The 17707-nt window shown below is 39.5% G+C and overlaps 1 protein-coding gene across 1 annotated transcript in view; it reads right to left on the reverse strand.

Moving 5' to 3' along the window:
- cfap54 (cilia and flagella associated protein 54) overlaps window positions 1-17707 on the reverse strand; it is a 1315566-nt gene that overhangs the window by 368922 nt on the left and 928937 nt on the right. The window contains exons 26-27 of the mRNA XM_069909968.1: window positions 12981-13136; window positions 4097-4216 (exon numbers count right to left, since the gene is read on the reverse strand). Coding sequence (XP_069766069.1) covers window positions 4097-4216; window positions 12981-13136 — 276 coding nt within the window. The remainder of the gene's footprint in view (window positions 1-4096; window positions 4217-12980; window positions 13137-17707) is intronic.

Below are 17707 nucleotides of genomic sequence, written 5' to 3' on the forward strand. Positions count from 1 at the left end.
ACTCTTTTGTGTAGTCTTCCAAAGGCGCTATTTGCCTTGGCGAGTCTGTTGTCTATCTCATTGTCGATCCTTGCATCTGATGAAATGGTGCAGCCGAGATAGGTAAACTGGTTGACCTCCAAGAATGTATAGATGGAGATTAAACCCCATGCTACTTAAAAGACAGGATTTTAGAGAATTTATTGAAAAACAATTAAAAATGTATTTTGAAGTAAATACGGAATCAGTGGAAGATAAGTTTATACTATGGGACGCAATGAAAGCATTCATTAGAGGGCAAATAATAAGTTATGTAACCAAGATGAAGAAGGACTATAATCAGGAAACAGAGCAGTTGGAAAGGGAAATAGTAAACATAGAAAAAAAATTAGCAATGAAGGAAGATACAACGAAAAGAAGAGAATTGGCGGATGAAAAAATAAAATATGAAACATTACAAACATATAAGGTAGAGAAGAATATAATGAAGACAAAACAGAAATATTATGAACTAGGTGAAAAAACGTACAAAATCCTAGCATGGCAGCTTAAGACAGACCAAGCTAAGAAAATGGTATTGGCATCAAGGAAAAAAGACAAACAAATTACATATAATCCAAAAGAAATTAAGGAAAACTTTAGAGAATTCTATGAACAATTATACCGAACTGAAAACGAAGGGAAAGAAGGGAAAATAGATGAATTTTTGACTAAAATTGAACTACCAAAACTACAAATAGAGGAACAAAATAAATTAACAGAACCATTTGGAACAGTAGAAATACAAGAGATAATAAAAAAATTACCAAATAATAAGACACCAGGAGAGGATGGATTTCCAATAGAATTCTACAAAACATTTAAAGACTTATTAATACCGCCCCTCCTGGATGAAATCAACCAGATCGATGAGACACAAAACTTACCAGATTCATGTAAAACAGCAATAATTACAGTAATACTAAAACAAGGGAAAGATCCACTCTCACCAGCGTCATATAGACCAATATCTTTGCTAAACACAGATTATAAGATAATAGCTAAACTATTAGCAAACAGATTAGCAGAACAGGTACCGAAAATGGTAAATTTAGACCAAACTGGATTTATCAAAAAAAGACGCACAACAGACAATATTTGTAAATTTATTAACTTAATTCATGCAGTAGAAGGAAATAAAGCACCTGCAGTAGCAGTTGCTTTAGACGCAGAGAAGGCCTTCGACAGAGTAGAATGGAATTATTTGTTCAAAGTATTGCAAAAATTCAGTTTACCGGAGAAGTATATTAATTGGATTAAAGCATTATATAAGGGACCGTTAGCGAAAGTGACAGTAAATGGACATGTATCAAAGCAATTTAACTTAAGCAGGTCAACGCGGCAGGGATGCCCACTATCACCTTTATTGTTTGCGCTAGCTATAGAACCACTAGCAGAATTGATAAGAATAGACAATAATATAAAAGGAATAAAAATAAAAGACAGGGAATATAAAATCAGTCTATTTGCAGATGATGTAATAGTGTACTTAACAGAACCAGAACTATCAATAAAAGAATTATATAAGAAATTGAAGGAATATGGAGAAGTGTCGGGTTACAAGATAAACGTAAATAAAAGTGAAGCAATGCCTATGAATAATGCGGATTTCTCAAAATTTAAGAAGGAATCTCCATTCAGATGGCAAATGCAGGCAATAAGATACCTAGGTGTACAAATAAACAAAAATCTAGGCCAATTATATAAACTCAATTACAATCCACTAATGAAAAAATTACAGGACAATTTAGAGCATTGGAAAGATCTACCACTAACACTGATAGGAAGGATAAACTGTATTAAAATGAACATTTTTCCGAGGATATTATACTTATTTCAGGCATTGCCAATACAACTGACAGAAAAATTCTTCAAAGAGTTAAAGAAAATAATAAGGAAATTTTTATGGAGAGGGGGGAAACCGAGGATAGCACTAGATAAATTAACAGAATGGTATAAACAAGGAGGCTTACAATTGCCAAACTTCAAAAATTATTATAGAGCCGCACAATTAAGATACCTATCAGATTTTTATCAAACAAGGGAAAAACCAGACTGGACGAGATTAGAATTAGATAAAATAGGGGAAAAGATACCTGAACACATATTATATAAATGGGACGAAAAATTGGTACAACATAGAACTTCTCCAGTATTACATCATCTCCTCAATATTTGGAAGAAGATTCATGTAGAAAGAAATAAAACAAATTATCAATTACCAAAACTAATATTGACGCAAAATAAGCTACTCCCTTTTACAATAGATAACCTTTCCTTTAGAGAATGGGAAAAAAAAGGGATTAAAAGAATAGAAAATTGTTTTTCAGGAAGTAGATTCTTATCCTTTGAACAAATGAGAGATCAGTACAATATAACTGGAGATACAGCGCTGGCATATTACCAACTGAGATCCTACTTGAAAGATAAATTAGGAAGCAATTTGAGTTTACCAGAGGGATGTAACCTTGAATATGTGATTACAGATACAATGTTAATCAAAAGATTTATAACAAATATGTATATTAAACTGCAAGAAAAGGAGAATGAGGAAACAAATGGTAAAACTAAACAAAAATGGGAACAAGATTTAAATATAAAGATAAAAAAGGAAACATGGGAGAAATTATGTTCTGGAACGATGAGAAATACAATAAATACGAGGCTACGTATGATACAATATAATTGGTTACACAGACTATACATTACACCGCAAAAGTTAAATAAATGGGACCCAACAGTATCTGATAGATGTTTTCGATGTAAAAAAGAAATGGGAACAACAATTCATGCAATCTGGACATGTGAGAGAGTAGAAAAATTTTGGGATGATCTCAATCAGATATTAAATAAAATAACAGAAAACAATATACCAAAGAATCCAGAGATCTTCCTCCTAAGTAACATAAAAAACAAAGAATTTGGAATTGATTTGGAGGATGCACAAAAAAGATTTGTTAAGATAGCCCTAGCCGTAGCAAAAAAATGTATTATGTCAACCTGGAAATTGGAAGATAATTTGAAAATACAACAATGGTATATAGAAATGAATAAATGTATTCTATTAGAAAAAATAACATATAGTTTAAGAAATAATATTGAAATATTCAAACAAGTATGGGAGCCTTACAATAGCGAAAACCTACCGGGGACAAACATTACCTAAGTTGATGGAAGGAGAAGGAAAGAAAAGAATGGACTCAGTAGAATTTCTGGTGTATTTTTGTTGAATGACAACATTGTCTGACTGGTTTAATGCAACCTAGATTGTATACCTAAAATGGATGAGAGGGGGAGTGGGGGGGTGGCTTGGGAGGAGGGAGGGGGGGGGGGGGAGAAAAAGTCACTGTATATGTGTGAAAAAGAAAAAGTGTATATCATGGCTAATGTGATTTATGGTGTGAAAAATAAAAAAAATTAAAACAAAAAGAAATTATGACAGAGAATGAAGTAATAGATGTTTTAAAATTAGACAGACAGCAGAGTTACAGGCCCTCCAGCCCATGAGTTCATACCACCCAATTAACCTACAACCCCACGTTTTGAAGGGTGGAAGGAAATGTGGAACACTGGGGAAAAGCCACGCAGACGGGGAGAATTTCTATAAATGATATATGATATAAATCAGGAGGTCAATAATATGGATGAGATCAGGAAGTGACATTGAGATTGAAATTAATTATTGAGTGAGTGAAACCACATCTGATGAAATTAATTGGAGGAAAATTTACAGATTTTGTGAATCCAAAACAAAAACTGAAAATGCTGCCAGCATTCAGCATCATCCATGTGGAGTGGAACTTCAGTGGACTATGGATTTGGATTCCAAGAAGGAATCAGAGTTTGTATCACAATACAAATAATGAGAATCTTAGCACTGGAAAGACACAAAGACCTTTGGGAATCCAAGTACACAAACACTAGAGGATATAATATTGTATCTGGAGAGACTTAAGAGAACCAACAAGGGACTAAATGCCCTCCTTCATTTCTGTCATTGTGACTGGTGTACGTTATAAGCATTTCTGAAAAATATGGGTTCATTTGATTAATGCAAGGAGAAATATAAATACTGTACCTTTGCCAAGTAATATGTGATGCAACCAATCATATGCTGCACACTTTCAGTTAATCCAAATTGCTTCTTCTGTCTCTGAGCACCAACATCTTGCAGGAAACACAGGCATTTGGTGAGGATCTGCCATACAAGTATTGCAAGCAATTATTTGTTTTGTACCATTGCATGGGGAATTCCATGAGCCTCGGCAATTACGCATGATTTTTCAAAAGTACATCAACAATACATTATGGAATTAAAGAGGAAAGTCTGCATAAGCTGGGTCAAATGCAATACACAACAGTATCACACTGCTCAGTTACTCCAGCACTTTTGTGTACACATTGTAGAATGTTATTTCGTGAAGCACTTACTGCTGGTTTCAGAAACATGCAAATGTTCTGAACTGAACATGACTTGAAATCACTAGCAACTAAGACAAAAGTTTTTCCCTTTAATGCGAGCTGAAAAAATTAGCAATTCATGAAAAAAACTGAAACTGAAAATATAATAAAAGCTCATGTTGTGACAGAGTATATAGATATGTTTTGGGGAGATAAATTGGGAAAGGTTTGTTAGAGTAGGTTACATACAAACACTTTAAAACAGATCTTATTTGAAATACTTATTTAGAGCTCTGCTAATGTTAGACATTTCGGGGCCTCAGAGCTTTTGCAAGAGCTTTGAAGAGTGCTCAAGAGACTTCATTAATGGATTGTTGTTTACAAAAGGCAACAGATGAAAGATCTTGTTGGAGTCGCAGATTGTCTGGAAGAGAATTTGTTGTTCTAAGAGGGTCAGTGATTTTGCAAGCAGAGAGAGTCAAACAGGCTTTCTCTTGAAGTGAGAGAGAGAGAGAGAGAGAGAGAGAGAGAGAGAGAGAGAGAGAGAGAGAGAGAGAGAGAGACACACACACACAGATCACTTGTACAATGTTACAGCTAGCAGCAATAGCTGAGACTGGAACAGGACAACTGGCAAGCTTATGGAAAGCCCATGTATAAGATGGCCTGGTCAAAGCCCTTGTGGATCATGCAAGAGGAGATGACTGGCTGTCCAATGTTTCATTTGGAATATGAGAAACAAAAAGGAACTCTGTGGTGACCTGAAAGAAAAAGGTTATCATCTGGAGAACCCTGAAGTGGCACGTTTTGTCAGCAAGACACTGAAGTGGCTGATGGAAGTACATCAGTTGTCGATGTCCTGGAACAACACATCTCTCTTTTTCTGAAAACCGACTAGAACCTTCCTGAGAGGTAAACATTTATCTTTCAAGCATCAAAGTCTGGTGAACTTCATAAATGTTAAATTACCTGCAACCAGTGAACTTGGAGGAATGAGAAGTGAGATTGGACTTTGAACCAAAGAACTTTTCTGAACTTACACACACATTACATACACATGTGCTTAGAATTAGAAGGGGATTGTTAGGTTAAGTTAATAGTGATAAGTTAAAGTTTGATTTTATTTTCATGTTTAAAGATAATTAAAAGCAACTTTTGTTCAAGTAACCATTGTCTTGGTGAATATCTATTGCTGCTGGGTTTTGGTGTCCTCTGGGCTCATAACAATGCTTTAAAATTTTTCAAAATGCAACATTAAAAAGGAAAGTATGTGGAGTTTAAACACTTCCAATGAAAGGCATAGTATAATAGACTCATAACCAAGGACATGGCCTCTGGAGTCAGGGCATATACAGTAGAATGGGAGCAAGCTGTCTATGCAACACAGAACATCAAATGTAGATGAAAAGCAGAAACACTGGTAAAAAGCTGAAAATGGTGGGAATTCAAGGGTCGGTGACTAGGCCAATGTTGTTTACCATTTATATAAATAGTACTCTCAGGAAAATGAAGCAACAAGTTTCAAACTATACACACACCACTCATATTAGGGAAAATGAAGGAAATGTTAATTGGCTAAGAAAATAAGGATAATTAACAAAGTAATTTTATTGCAAATAAACACTGTTTTCATGGAAAGAGTAAAAATTAATACAGTAAAATCCCCATTTTCCGGCACACAAGGGGATTGTGGATGCTGGAAATGCGAATTTTCCAATTGACTGAGATTCACTCTTCCAATGCCTAACTAATCCACCTGGATTAAGAATACACTGTTTAAAAGACAAAAGACAGTGTACAGTGTACAGGTTTCCACCAGTGTCACAGGTGGCTGTGGAAGGAGAAACAGTTAAAGTTTCAGGGCACTGATCCTTGATCAGGGAAAAAGAGAAAGAAAGATAGGGGTAGGGAGGGGGAGAGGGAATACACAAAAAGACATGTAAAAACTGTCAGCACCATTATGGAACAAAAAGAGGAATGTTGGAAATTCACAGGATCTCAGTACCAGTGAAGAAAGAAAAACTAAGATTTTAGTTCAGATGGATGCCCTTAGAGAAAACTGCTCAGTTCTAATGCATAAAAAGCAGGTTATCAAAGTTATTGAATTTGACACGAAATTCCAAACCCTGTAACATGCCCAGGTGAAAAATGAGTGACTGCTTCTCAAGCTGAGATAGTGAAAGTTGATTGATCATTTGGGCAGGAGAGCAGAGGAATGTAAAGAAATGTGGCAAGTTGTATTTTGAGAGGTCTAACATGGGAGTACAGGTAAATAGTACCTTGAAACTGGTGTCACAGGTAGATAGGCTTTTGGCATGTTGGCCTTATTCAGTCAGAGAATTTAGAATAGGAGACCATGCTGAAGATGTACAAGGTGTTGGAATATTGTCTTCAGGTTTGGCTATTGTGCTGCAAAAAGGATGGAGGAGGTATAGAGAAGATTTATGAGGATGTCAGCAGGACTTGGGAACCTGAGGTAAAGGAAGAGGTTGAACAGGAGAGCTTTTTCCTTTGGAGCACAGGAAGATGAGGGATGATCTCACAGAGGTGTACAAAGGTGTACATCGTACCCCGACACAATCCTGTGCCCGCAGGAGATACTGCACTTGCGTCCACACCTCCTCCCTCAACACGGTCCAGGGCCCCAAACAGGCCTTTCATGTGAAGCAACACTTGTACATCCAGAGGACTTATTTACTGCATCCAGTGGTCTCTTTGTGGCGTTCTCTACATTGGAAAGATCGCTTCTCAGAGTATCTCCTCTCCATCTGCTACAAACAGCGACCTCCCAGTGGCCAACCATTTCAATTCCAAGTCACATTCCCATGCTCACATGCCTGTCCATGGCCTTGTCCTATTCCACCTGTTCACCCGTAAATTGGAGGGACAACATCTTATTTTCCATCTGGTCACTCTCCAGCCAGATGGCATTAACATTGACTTTACTGCTCTCCACTAAACCTGCTTGCCTTTCCTATCTTTCTAGTTCTTTCACCCACCCAGCCATTGTTCCTTCCCCTCATTGCTGCTGTCATCTCCCTCCTTTCTCCACCTATCATCTCCTGCCTTTGCCAACCCCCTCCCCCCACCCACTCTTTTGTTCAGACGCCTGCTGGCATTCTCTCATACTTTGATGAAGGGCTCAAGACCAAAACATTAGTTATGAATCTTCAGCTTTGCTACATAAAGGGCATTGTTTGACCTGCTGAGCTTCTCCAGCATTTACTTAGTTGGGCTGAAGGGCCTGATTCCAGCTGCATGACTCTATGATCTGACATTAGATATTGTTGGAACAATGTAGGAGGGAGGCCACAGGCAGAAAAGCTAAATTAGAAGAGGGTGGACAGGCAGCTGGAAGCTCATGGTCACCTCTGCAGACCAAAGTTGGTCCTCTGCCTCAGTGCAGTTTTGGTGCCTTGAAGGAGAAATATCAAATGTTGCATCTCCTGTGTTTGGAACAGAAGGAAAGTAAATGGTGAAAATGGAAGAGTGACTTATAAAGTCCTAAGGGAATGGTTCTTCACTCCGTCCTGACCACCAGGAGAATGTTGCATCATACTGTTCATCGACTTCAGCTCGCTGTTTAATCTGGATCAGAGGCTGGTGGAGATGCTGTCCTCACTGGGACTCAACATCCATCTGGGCTTCCTAACAGAAAGACCACAATCTGCTTGTGTCAGCACTACAACACTGAGCACTGGTGCACCACAGGGCTGTGTTCTCAACCTGTTCTTGATCACGCTACTGACCCACAACTGCTTCAGATCCAGTTCCAATAGTGTCATAAAGTTTGCAGATGACATAACAGTAGTTGGGCTCATCAGAAACAATGATCTCACTGCAGAGAAGAGGTGGAAAATCTTGTTATGAGCTGGGTGTGGGTCAATGGGACTAGATGGGAGAAGGTGTTCAGCATGGACTAGGGGGCCAAACTGGTCTGTTTCAGTGCTGTGATTGTTATATTGTTCAAGAGAAACAACCTGAGTCTCAATGTAGACATGTCAAAGGAGATGATCAGGTGGACCAGGAACAACTACCCTCCACTACACATCAATAACTCTGTAGTGGAGGGAGTACAGAGCTCCAAGATCCCTGGAGTCCACTGAACTAGAGACCTATCATGGACACACTTCTCCTTGCTTTTCAGGAAGGTGCAACAACATCTGCACTTCCTGAGAAGACTGAAGCAGACAAGGCTACTGGCCACCAACACATCAACCTTCTGCAGGAGCTCTATCAAAAGCCTCCTGGCTGGATACATCACGATGGCTGCAGAGAAATAGATCAGAGGTCAATCTACATGACCATAAGTTTGGCAGAGAGAATCACAGGAATCTCCCTCCCTGCCATCCACACGATCTACCGGGAATGTTGTCTGAAGAAAGTGAGCGAAATCATTCAGGACCCGTACCACTCCACACACAGCACAGAATCATAGATCATTACAGCACAGAAACAGGCTGCTTTGGACCTTCTAGTTAGTACCGAACAATTTTATTTACCTAGTCCCATTGACCTGCAACCAGTCCATAGTCTTCCATACCTCTCCCATCCATGTAGCTTTCTAAATTCCTCTTAAATGTTAAAATTGAGCCTGCATTCACCACACCAGTGTTCCACACTCCTACCATTCTTTATGTGAATAAGTTCCCACTAATGTTCCCCTAAATTTTTTCCCTTTCACTCTTAACCCATGTCCTCTGGTTTGTATTTCACCTACCCTCAGTGGAAAAAACCTCCCTCATAATTTTAAATACCTCTAATTCTTCATTACTCCAGGCAATAAAGTCCTAACCTGTTTAACTTTTCACTGTAACTCAGTTCCTGAAATCCAGGCAACATCCTAGTAAATCTCTGCACTCTTTCTATCTTATTGGTATCATTCCTGTAGTTAGGTGACCAAAACTGCACATAATACTCCAAATTTGACCTCATAAATGTCTTATACAACTTCAGCATAACATCCCAACTCCTATATTCAATACTATGATTTATGAAGGCCAATATTCCAAAAGCTCTCTTCACATCTGTATCCACCTTTGACGTCACATTCAAGGAATTACAGGTATGTATCTGTATTTCCAGATCCCTCTGTTCTACTGCACTCCTCAGAGCCCTATAACCATATAACCATATAACCACTTACAGCACAGAACAGGCCAGTTCGGCCCTACTAGTCCATGCCGTAACAAATTCCCACCCTCCTAGTCCCACTGACCAGCATCTGGTCCATACGCCTCCAGTCCTCTCCTCTCCGTGTAACGATCCAGTCTTTCCTTAAATGTAACCAATGATCCCGCCTCAACCACATCTGCCGGAAGCTCATTCCACATCCCTATCACCCTTGGCGTAAAAAAAAATTCCCCTCATGTTCCCCTTATAATTTTCCCCCTTCAATCTTAAACCATGCCCTCTAGTTTGAATCTCCCCCACTCTTAATTGAAAAAGCCTATCCACATTTACTCTGTCTGTCCCTTTTAAAATCTTAAACACCTCTATCAAGTCCCCCCCTCAATCTTCTACGCTCCAGAGAAAAAAGCCCGAGTCTGCACAACCTTTCCCTGTAACTCAAACCTTGAAATCTTGTCAACATTCTTGTGAACCTTCTCTGTACTCTCTCTATTTTGTTTATATCTTTCCTATAATTTGGTGACCAAAACTGTACACAGTACTCCAAATTTGGCCTCACCAACGCCTTGTACAATTTCATCATAACCTCCCTACTTTTGAATTCAATACTCCAATTTATGAAGGCTAACATTCCAAATGCCTTCTTCACCACACCATCTACCTGAGTATCAGCCATCACTCCTAAATCCCTTTGTTGCTCTGCACATCTCAATAGCCTACCATTTAATGCATATAACCTATTTAGATTTGCCTTTCCAAAATGTAACACCTCACACTTATCTGTATTAAATTCCATCAGCCATTTCTCAGCCCACACTTCCAGCCTTCCTAAATCACCTTTTAATCTACGGTAATCTTCCTCACTGTCCACAACACCACCAATCTTTGTATCTTCCGCAAACTTGCTTATCCAATTCTCCACCCCTACTTCCAGATTGTTAATGTATATTACAAACAATAATGGACCCAGGACCGATCCCTGAGGAACTCCACTAGTCACCGGCCTCCAATTGGACAAACAATTTTCCACCACTACTCTCTGACACCTCCCATCCAACCAATGCTGAATCCATTGCACTACCTCCTTATTTATACCTAATGCCTCCACCTTTTTTCCTAACCCCCTGTGGGGAACTTTGTCAAAAGCTTTACTAAAGTCTAAATAGACAACATCCACAGCTTTCCCTTCATCAACCTTTTTTGTAACCCCCTGTTTATGAATTTTCTTGGTTTGTCCTTCCAAAATACAATGTTCTGGTCTTCATTAAATTCCATCTGCCTTTTTTCAGCTCATTTTTCCAGCTGGTCCAGATCCCTCTGCAAACTTTGAAAACCTTCTTCCATGTCGACAACACCTCCAACCTTGGTGTCATCGGCAAACTTTCTGATCCAATTTCCCACATTCTCATCCAGATCATTGATATAGACAACAAACAACAATCTCCCAACATCGATCTCTGTGGCACACCGCTGGTCACAGGCTTCCAGTCTGAGAAGCAATCATCCACACTACTCTCTGGCTTCTCCCATCCAGTCATTGTTGAATCAGTTCACTACTTCACCATGAATACCTAGCACCTGAACCTTCCTGACAAACCTCCCTTGAGGGACCTTATCATAGGACTTACTATAGTCCATGTAGACAACATCCACAGCCTTTCCTTTGTCAACTTTCCTGGTAACCCCCCCCTCCCCCAAACAACTCTCTAAGATTGGTTGAACACAACCTAATATATACACAGCCATGTTGATTATCCCTAATCAGTCCATGGTTAACCAAATAATTGTGTATCTGATCTCTTAGAACACCTTCCAATAATCTACTGACATCAGGCTCACTGCCTATAATCTTTCAGCTACTCCAATCATGAAAGAGATACAGGAGCCAGCACCACCAGGCTGAGAAACAGCTTCTTCTGATGGGCAATGAGAATGCTAATTGACCAAAGGAACTTCTCACACTAACCGTCCGAGTCTCTCATATTTATTGAACAAAATTTATTTATTTATTTATATGTATGAATATTTATCCTATGTATGAATACTTATCCTACATAGAGAAAGGGAACTGGTTGAGCCTCTGTTCAAAGAAGAAGCAAAGGGCCTTCAGAACATCATATTATGGGATGGAGAAATTCAACATTCATAAAAAGATGAGTCAATTACCACTGGGAATTTCAAAACCTCCAAAGTGACAGGTCATTAGAAGATTAACAGATATGAGAAGGAACTGGATGGAAGGATGAAGATTGGAAGAAATAGTTTGGTAGTGCAAGAGTAGGCTAATATAATGGGTCCTATTATGGAGCAGGTAGAAGTAGGCTACCTGTAGATAAGAGACCACACCACTGTTGGCTATGAAAAAAAACATCTTGAGGGAATAAAATCTGTGACTGTCTGGAATACGTGCCCTGATGAATGGTGGTGGGGTCATGGAAGGGAGACATGAGACTGTATCTGAGAACACCATTGCAAGTCAAAGGTCAATGAGGTCTTTACTCCAAAACATTAATTCTGCTTTCCTTCTCACAGAAGCCACCTGACCTGCAGAGTGTTTCCAGCGTTCTCTGGTTTTATCTCAGATTATCTTCAGTTTTCCTGATCCTCAACAAGTTTACTAAAGAGTAGGGACGGATATCATCTTCGATGCTGTCTCGTTCCATAATGCTGTTTGATTGGACCATGCAGTTCTATTCCGTACATTATGACAAAGATGTATAGATACTGACAGAAGTACGAACAGATTTTCAAGGACATTCACAAGCAATAACCAACAAGGAATACTGAACAGGCCATTTTCTGAAAGAGAAAGCTAATGGAAAACAGAGAGGTCTTTAAGGTCATGAAAGGGTTTCACAGGATAGACAAAAAGAAGATAATCCATTTGTTGGGATAACCCTAACTAAATACCATAAATATAAAACAACCATAAATACACCTCAAATACAGATGAAATGAAGGATATTTTACAATCTAGGCAAAAGCTAGATCAACACAGAGAGGAGAAAGAAGCAGATGGTTGTGCTAATAAGATGAGATGAAGGGGGTGGGAAATGGCTCTGCTGAAGCATAATTGTTAACACCAGCCAAACCCAATACAACAAATGCAACAATTTCTACCGCCTTTTAATCACTCAATGCAATTGGCAATACATAGAACATTACAGCACAGAACAGGCCCTTTGGGCCTTGGTGCTGTGCTGTCCTATATATTCCTACCAAAAATAGTATTAAGCCCTTCTTAACTCATAACCCTCTATTTTTCTTTCATCCATGTGCCTGTCTCTTAAATGCCCCTATGTTTCAGCCTCTATCACCAGCCCCAGCAAGGCATTCCGGGCACCCACATCTCTCTGTGTAAAAAAACATACCCAAATACATCAGGTAACAAACAAGGAAGCAAGTTCTTTCATTATTCTCTTAACTCTGACCTGCACAACTGGAGCCGAAGGGATCCTGTGAAAGATGATGGGGGCAAGAAGTCCATAGCACTGAACAACAGCCTGCAGTGCTTGACTGCCATCATTGATCCAGCCAGCAAGATCCAAGGCCACCAACATTTTTTCACACTTTGCCAGCCTTCTGAGCTGTGAATTAAAACATCAGGTTACGAATTGATGGGACACTCTACTTGGGAACACATATATGCTTAGTTTCATTTAACAGAATACTGTACAATAAACTGTTTATAATCTATGCATCTACATTCACTTGGTATGCCTCATTTACACATATTCTAATGCCAATTTATGGATTTTGTGAGATAAAGATTGGAAAGATGTGTACATTCAGTCATTACTCTGTAAAAATATCAGCAAATAAGATTTCCACACATGAATTTTTTTTTAACAATGCAGATACTGAAAAATTAAAAACACATGTTCATGTGGACAATGAAAGCCCAAAGTTGCAAAGCAACAGGCGGTATCAACACTGGGTTCATCGTAGAGTTTAGCCTGGGAAAGGCTTGGGCTCAATGCTTTACACCTTTCCTTCATGCCAGAGAATCCTGTTGCAGGCGTAATGTAATACAAGGGGCATTCTTCGCTGCACAGCAAGGTTTGGAGAACTTCAGGTCAGTGAGAGAATGGTACATGAAAAAATATTTCAGCATACCATCAATAATGTCTTTGGTACCTGCAAAGAAAGAATGAGGAAAGTGATACAGAGATGAGAGATACAGTTAGGAAAGAACAAAAAAATAGAGGGCAGAAAAAGTCAAAAGCAAAGGATGCAAAGATCACTAGATTCTAAAAGGACAATGAGCAAAAGGGCATTTTATCTGAATGCCCGTAGTATTCGAAACAAGGTTAGTGAACTTGAGGCGCAAATCAGTCAAGCATATGATTTAGTGGCCTCGCAGAAACATGTTTGCAAGATGGGCATGATTGGGAATTCAAGGGTATCAGGTAATACAAAAAGATAGACAGGATGGTAAAGGTGGTGGGGTGGCATTCTTAATCAAGGATGAAATCAAGGCTATAGTGAGAGACGATATAAGATCTAAGAATGTTGAGTCCATTTGGGTAGAGATTAAGAACAGTAAAGAGAAAAAAATCACTGGTGGGAGTTGTCCATCACTCACCAAATAACAATAGCACAGGCCATTAACCGAGAGATAACTGAGGTATGCAAGAACAGAACGGCAGTTGTGGGGGATTTTTAGCTTCCACATCGATGTGGAAAATCAATTTGGTCGAGGGAGTCTGGAGGACAACTTCATAGAATGCATCCGTGATAGCTTTCTTGAGCAGCATGTTAAGGAACCATCAAGGGAGAATGGTATTTTAGATCTCGTATTGTGCAATAAGATTGGGGGAAGTATATTGGCGTGGATTGAGGATTCATTAACTGACAGAAGGCAAAGAGTCAGGATAAATGGGTGTTTTTCTCATTGACAGACTGTAGGGGTCGATGCTGAATCCAGAGCTGTTCACCATTTACATTGATGATTTGGAAAAGGGGACAGTTTGCAGGTGATACTAAATTGAGTGGAAAAGCAAACTGAACAGAGGATGTGGAGAGGCTGCAGAAGGATATAGTTAAGTGAGGTGAGTGGGCAAAGGTCTGGCAGATGCAGTATAATGTTAGTAAATATGAGGTCACCCACTTTGGTAGGGAAAATAGAAGAGCAGATTGTTATTTAAATGGTGAGAAACTGCAGCGTGCTGTCCTGCAGAAGGACTTGGGAGGGCTTGTGTATGAATTGCAAAAAGTTGGATTGTAGGTACAATTGGTTAGTAAGAAGGCAAATGGAATGTTGGCCTTCATTGCTAGAGGAATTGAATTCAAGAGCAGGGAGGTCATGCTGCAACTGTACACGGTACAAGTGAGGCTGCACCTGGAGTACTGTGTGCAGTTCTGGCCTCCATACAAGTCCAGAGGAGGGTCACCAGGTTCATCATGGAGATGAGGGAGTTGACCTACGAGGAGAGATTAAATTGTCTGGGATTATACTCACTCGAATTCAGAAGAATAGAAGAAATCATAGAGAAACATAACATTATGAAATAAGATAGAGGCAGGAAAATTGTTTTCACTGGTAGGTGAGACCAGAACTAGGGGCCACAGCCTCAAGATTCAGGGGAGTAGATTTAAAATGGAGATGAGGAAAAATTGTTTTTCGAAGAGTAGTGAATCTGTGGAATTCTCTGCCCAGGGAAGTGGTTTAGGCAACTTCATTAAACATATTTCAGATTCAGTTAGATAATTTTTTACATAAAAAAGGAATTAAGGGATATGGGGAAAAGGCAGGTAGGTGGAATTGAGTCAATGATCAGCTCAGCCAAGATCTCATTGAATGGTGAAGCAGGCTTGATGGGCCGGATGGCCGTCTCCTGCTCCTATTTCTTATGTTCTTATGTGGCTTTGGTTCAAATCAAGTCACAATGTACCATCTAACCTGCCCCAATATCTCTCCCCTCACTTTCTTCAGGGCCACAGACAGACCTTCCAGATGAGGCAGATCTTTATATGCACATCGTCCGTCCTAATCTCCCGCACTTGGTGTGACCTCCTCCTTGGGTTGCTGCTTTACTGAACACCTGCTTATGCATTGAAGTCTGAACCAATTTCAATTTTCTTCACTATTCCCAGGCAAATATGCCTCTGTCCATGGCCTCATCCATTGTAAGTATGAAGACAAACAATGAACTTGAGGAACATACATCACATGGTCAGCTTTAGATCCAACAGCATGAACATCAATTGTTCTAATTGTGGGTAACTCCCATCTCTCTTTGGTTCCACTGTTTCCATTTCTTCTTTAGCTACTCAGGTTCTGACCTCTCCCACCTTTTCCCACCCCCACCCCATGGTTCCGCCTTCTGCCTATCTCCCCACCTCCTGTCCAAAAGGTTTTCACTTCTCAGGCCCTTCCCAGCTTCTTTCATCCTTTGATAGAGTTGATAGTAAGTGGAATTGGAAATTGACAGCTATGATGCTGTGACATACCAGAAATATGGCTGAAGAAGTATCATGACTGGGAGCTTAACATTCAAGGATATATATCCTATAGAAAAGACATAAAAGTGGGCAGAGGGAATGGGGTCTGTTGGTAAAAAATCAATTCAAATCCTTCATGAGAAAGGACAATGGAATCAGAAGATGTTGATTCTTTGTGAGTAGAGTTGAGAAATTGCACGGGTAAAATGACTTCCAAATAGTAGCCGGGGTGTTTGGTGCAAATTACAACAGGAGTTAGAGAAAGTATGTTAAAAAAAGGCAATTTTACATTGGTCATGGGGGACTTCAATATGCAGGCAGATTGGGAAAACCAGGTTGGTGCTGGATCCCAAAGTCATTTGTGCAATGACTTTTTTTGCAATGATGGCTTTTCAGGGTAACGTGGTCAAGCCCATGAGAGAAAAGGCAATTCCGGATTTGGTGTTCTGCAGTGAACCAGATTTGATTTGAGAGCTTAAAGTGAAGGAACATTTTGGAGGTATTGATCATAATATGATTGAGGGAGAACCAAAAGTCAGTTGTATTGTACTGTGAAGATAAACATGGTGGCATGAGAGAGGAACTGGGCAAAGTTGATTGGAAGGGGACCATAGCAGGAAAGTAGGAATAGCAGGAGTTTCTGGGAATAATTCAAAAGACATAGGATAGATTCATCCCAAAAAAGCAGCATTCTAAGAGGAGGGTCAGGCAACTGTGGCCGACAAGGGAAGACACCATAAACGCAAAGGAAAGAGCATAATAGTAATGCAAAAATTAGTGGGAAGCCAGAAGATTGGGTAGCATTTAAAAACCAACAAAAAGCAACTAAAAAAGCAAGAGAGAAAAGATGAAATATGAAGGTAAGCTAATGAGTTACATGAAACAGGACATCAGAGGTTTTCTTCAGATATATAAAGAGTAAAAGGTAAGCAACTGTGGACATTGGACTGTTGGAAAATTATGCTGGAGAAGTGGTAATAGGGAACAAATAAATGGTGGATAAACTGAATAGGTATTTTGTGTCAGTCTTTACTGTGGAAGACACCCGTGATATGCCAGAAATTCAAGAGAGCCAGGGAGCAGAAATGAATGTAGTCACTATTACTAGGAGGTGCTTGGGAAGCTGAAGGTGGATAAATCACATGGACCTGGATGGATGGACCCCATAGTTCTGAAAGAGGGGAGTGAAGAGATTGTGGAGGCATTAGTAGTGATCCTTCACAAATCACTAGAGTCGGGAATGGTTTCAGAGGATTGACAATTGCAAATGTCACTCCACTCTTTGATAAGGGAGAAAGGCAAAAGAAGCAAATCTATAGGCTAGTTAATGGGAGGCAAGATTTGAGAGTCCATTGTTAAGGATGAGGTTTTGGAGGACAGTATTTGAAATCACAAAATAGACCAAAATCAGCCTGGTTTCCTTCAAGGGAGAATTTTCTTAACAAATCTGTTAATTTTTTTTGAGAAAGTAATGAGCAGCACAGAAGAAGGAGATTTTGTGGATGTTTTTCTGACGGTAACTAGTGGTGCTCCATAGGGGTCAGTTTGGACCCACTACTTCTCATGCTGTATGTAAATGACTTTGATTATGGAATCAATGGCTTTGTGGCCCAATTTGCAGATGACAAGAAAATAGGTAGAGGGGTGGTTAGTGTTGAGGAAGCAGGGAGCCTACAGAGGGACTTGGATAGTTTGAAAGAATGGATAAAGAAGT

This window comes from Narcine bancroftii, chromosome 13 (assembly GCF_036971445.1).
Source record: "Narcine bancroftii isolate sNarBan1 chromosome 13, sNarBan1.hap1, whole genome shotgun sequence".
NCBI lineage: Eukaryota > Metazoa > Chordata > Chondrichthyes > Torpediniformes > Narcinidae > Narcine > Narcine bancroftii.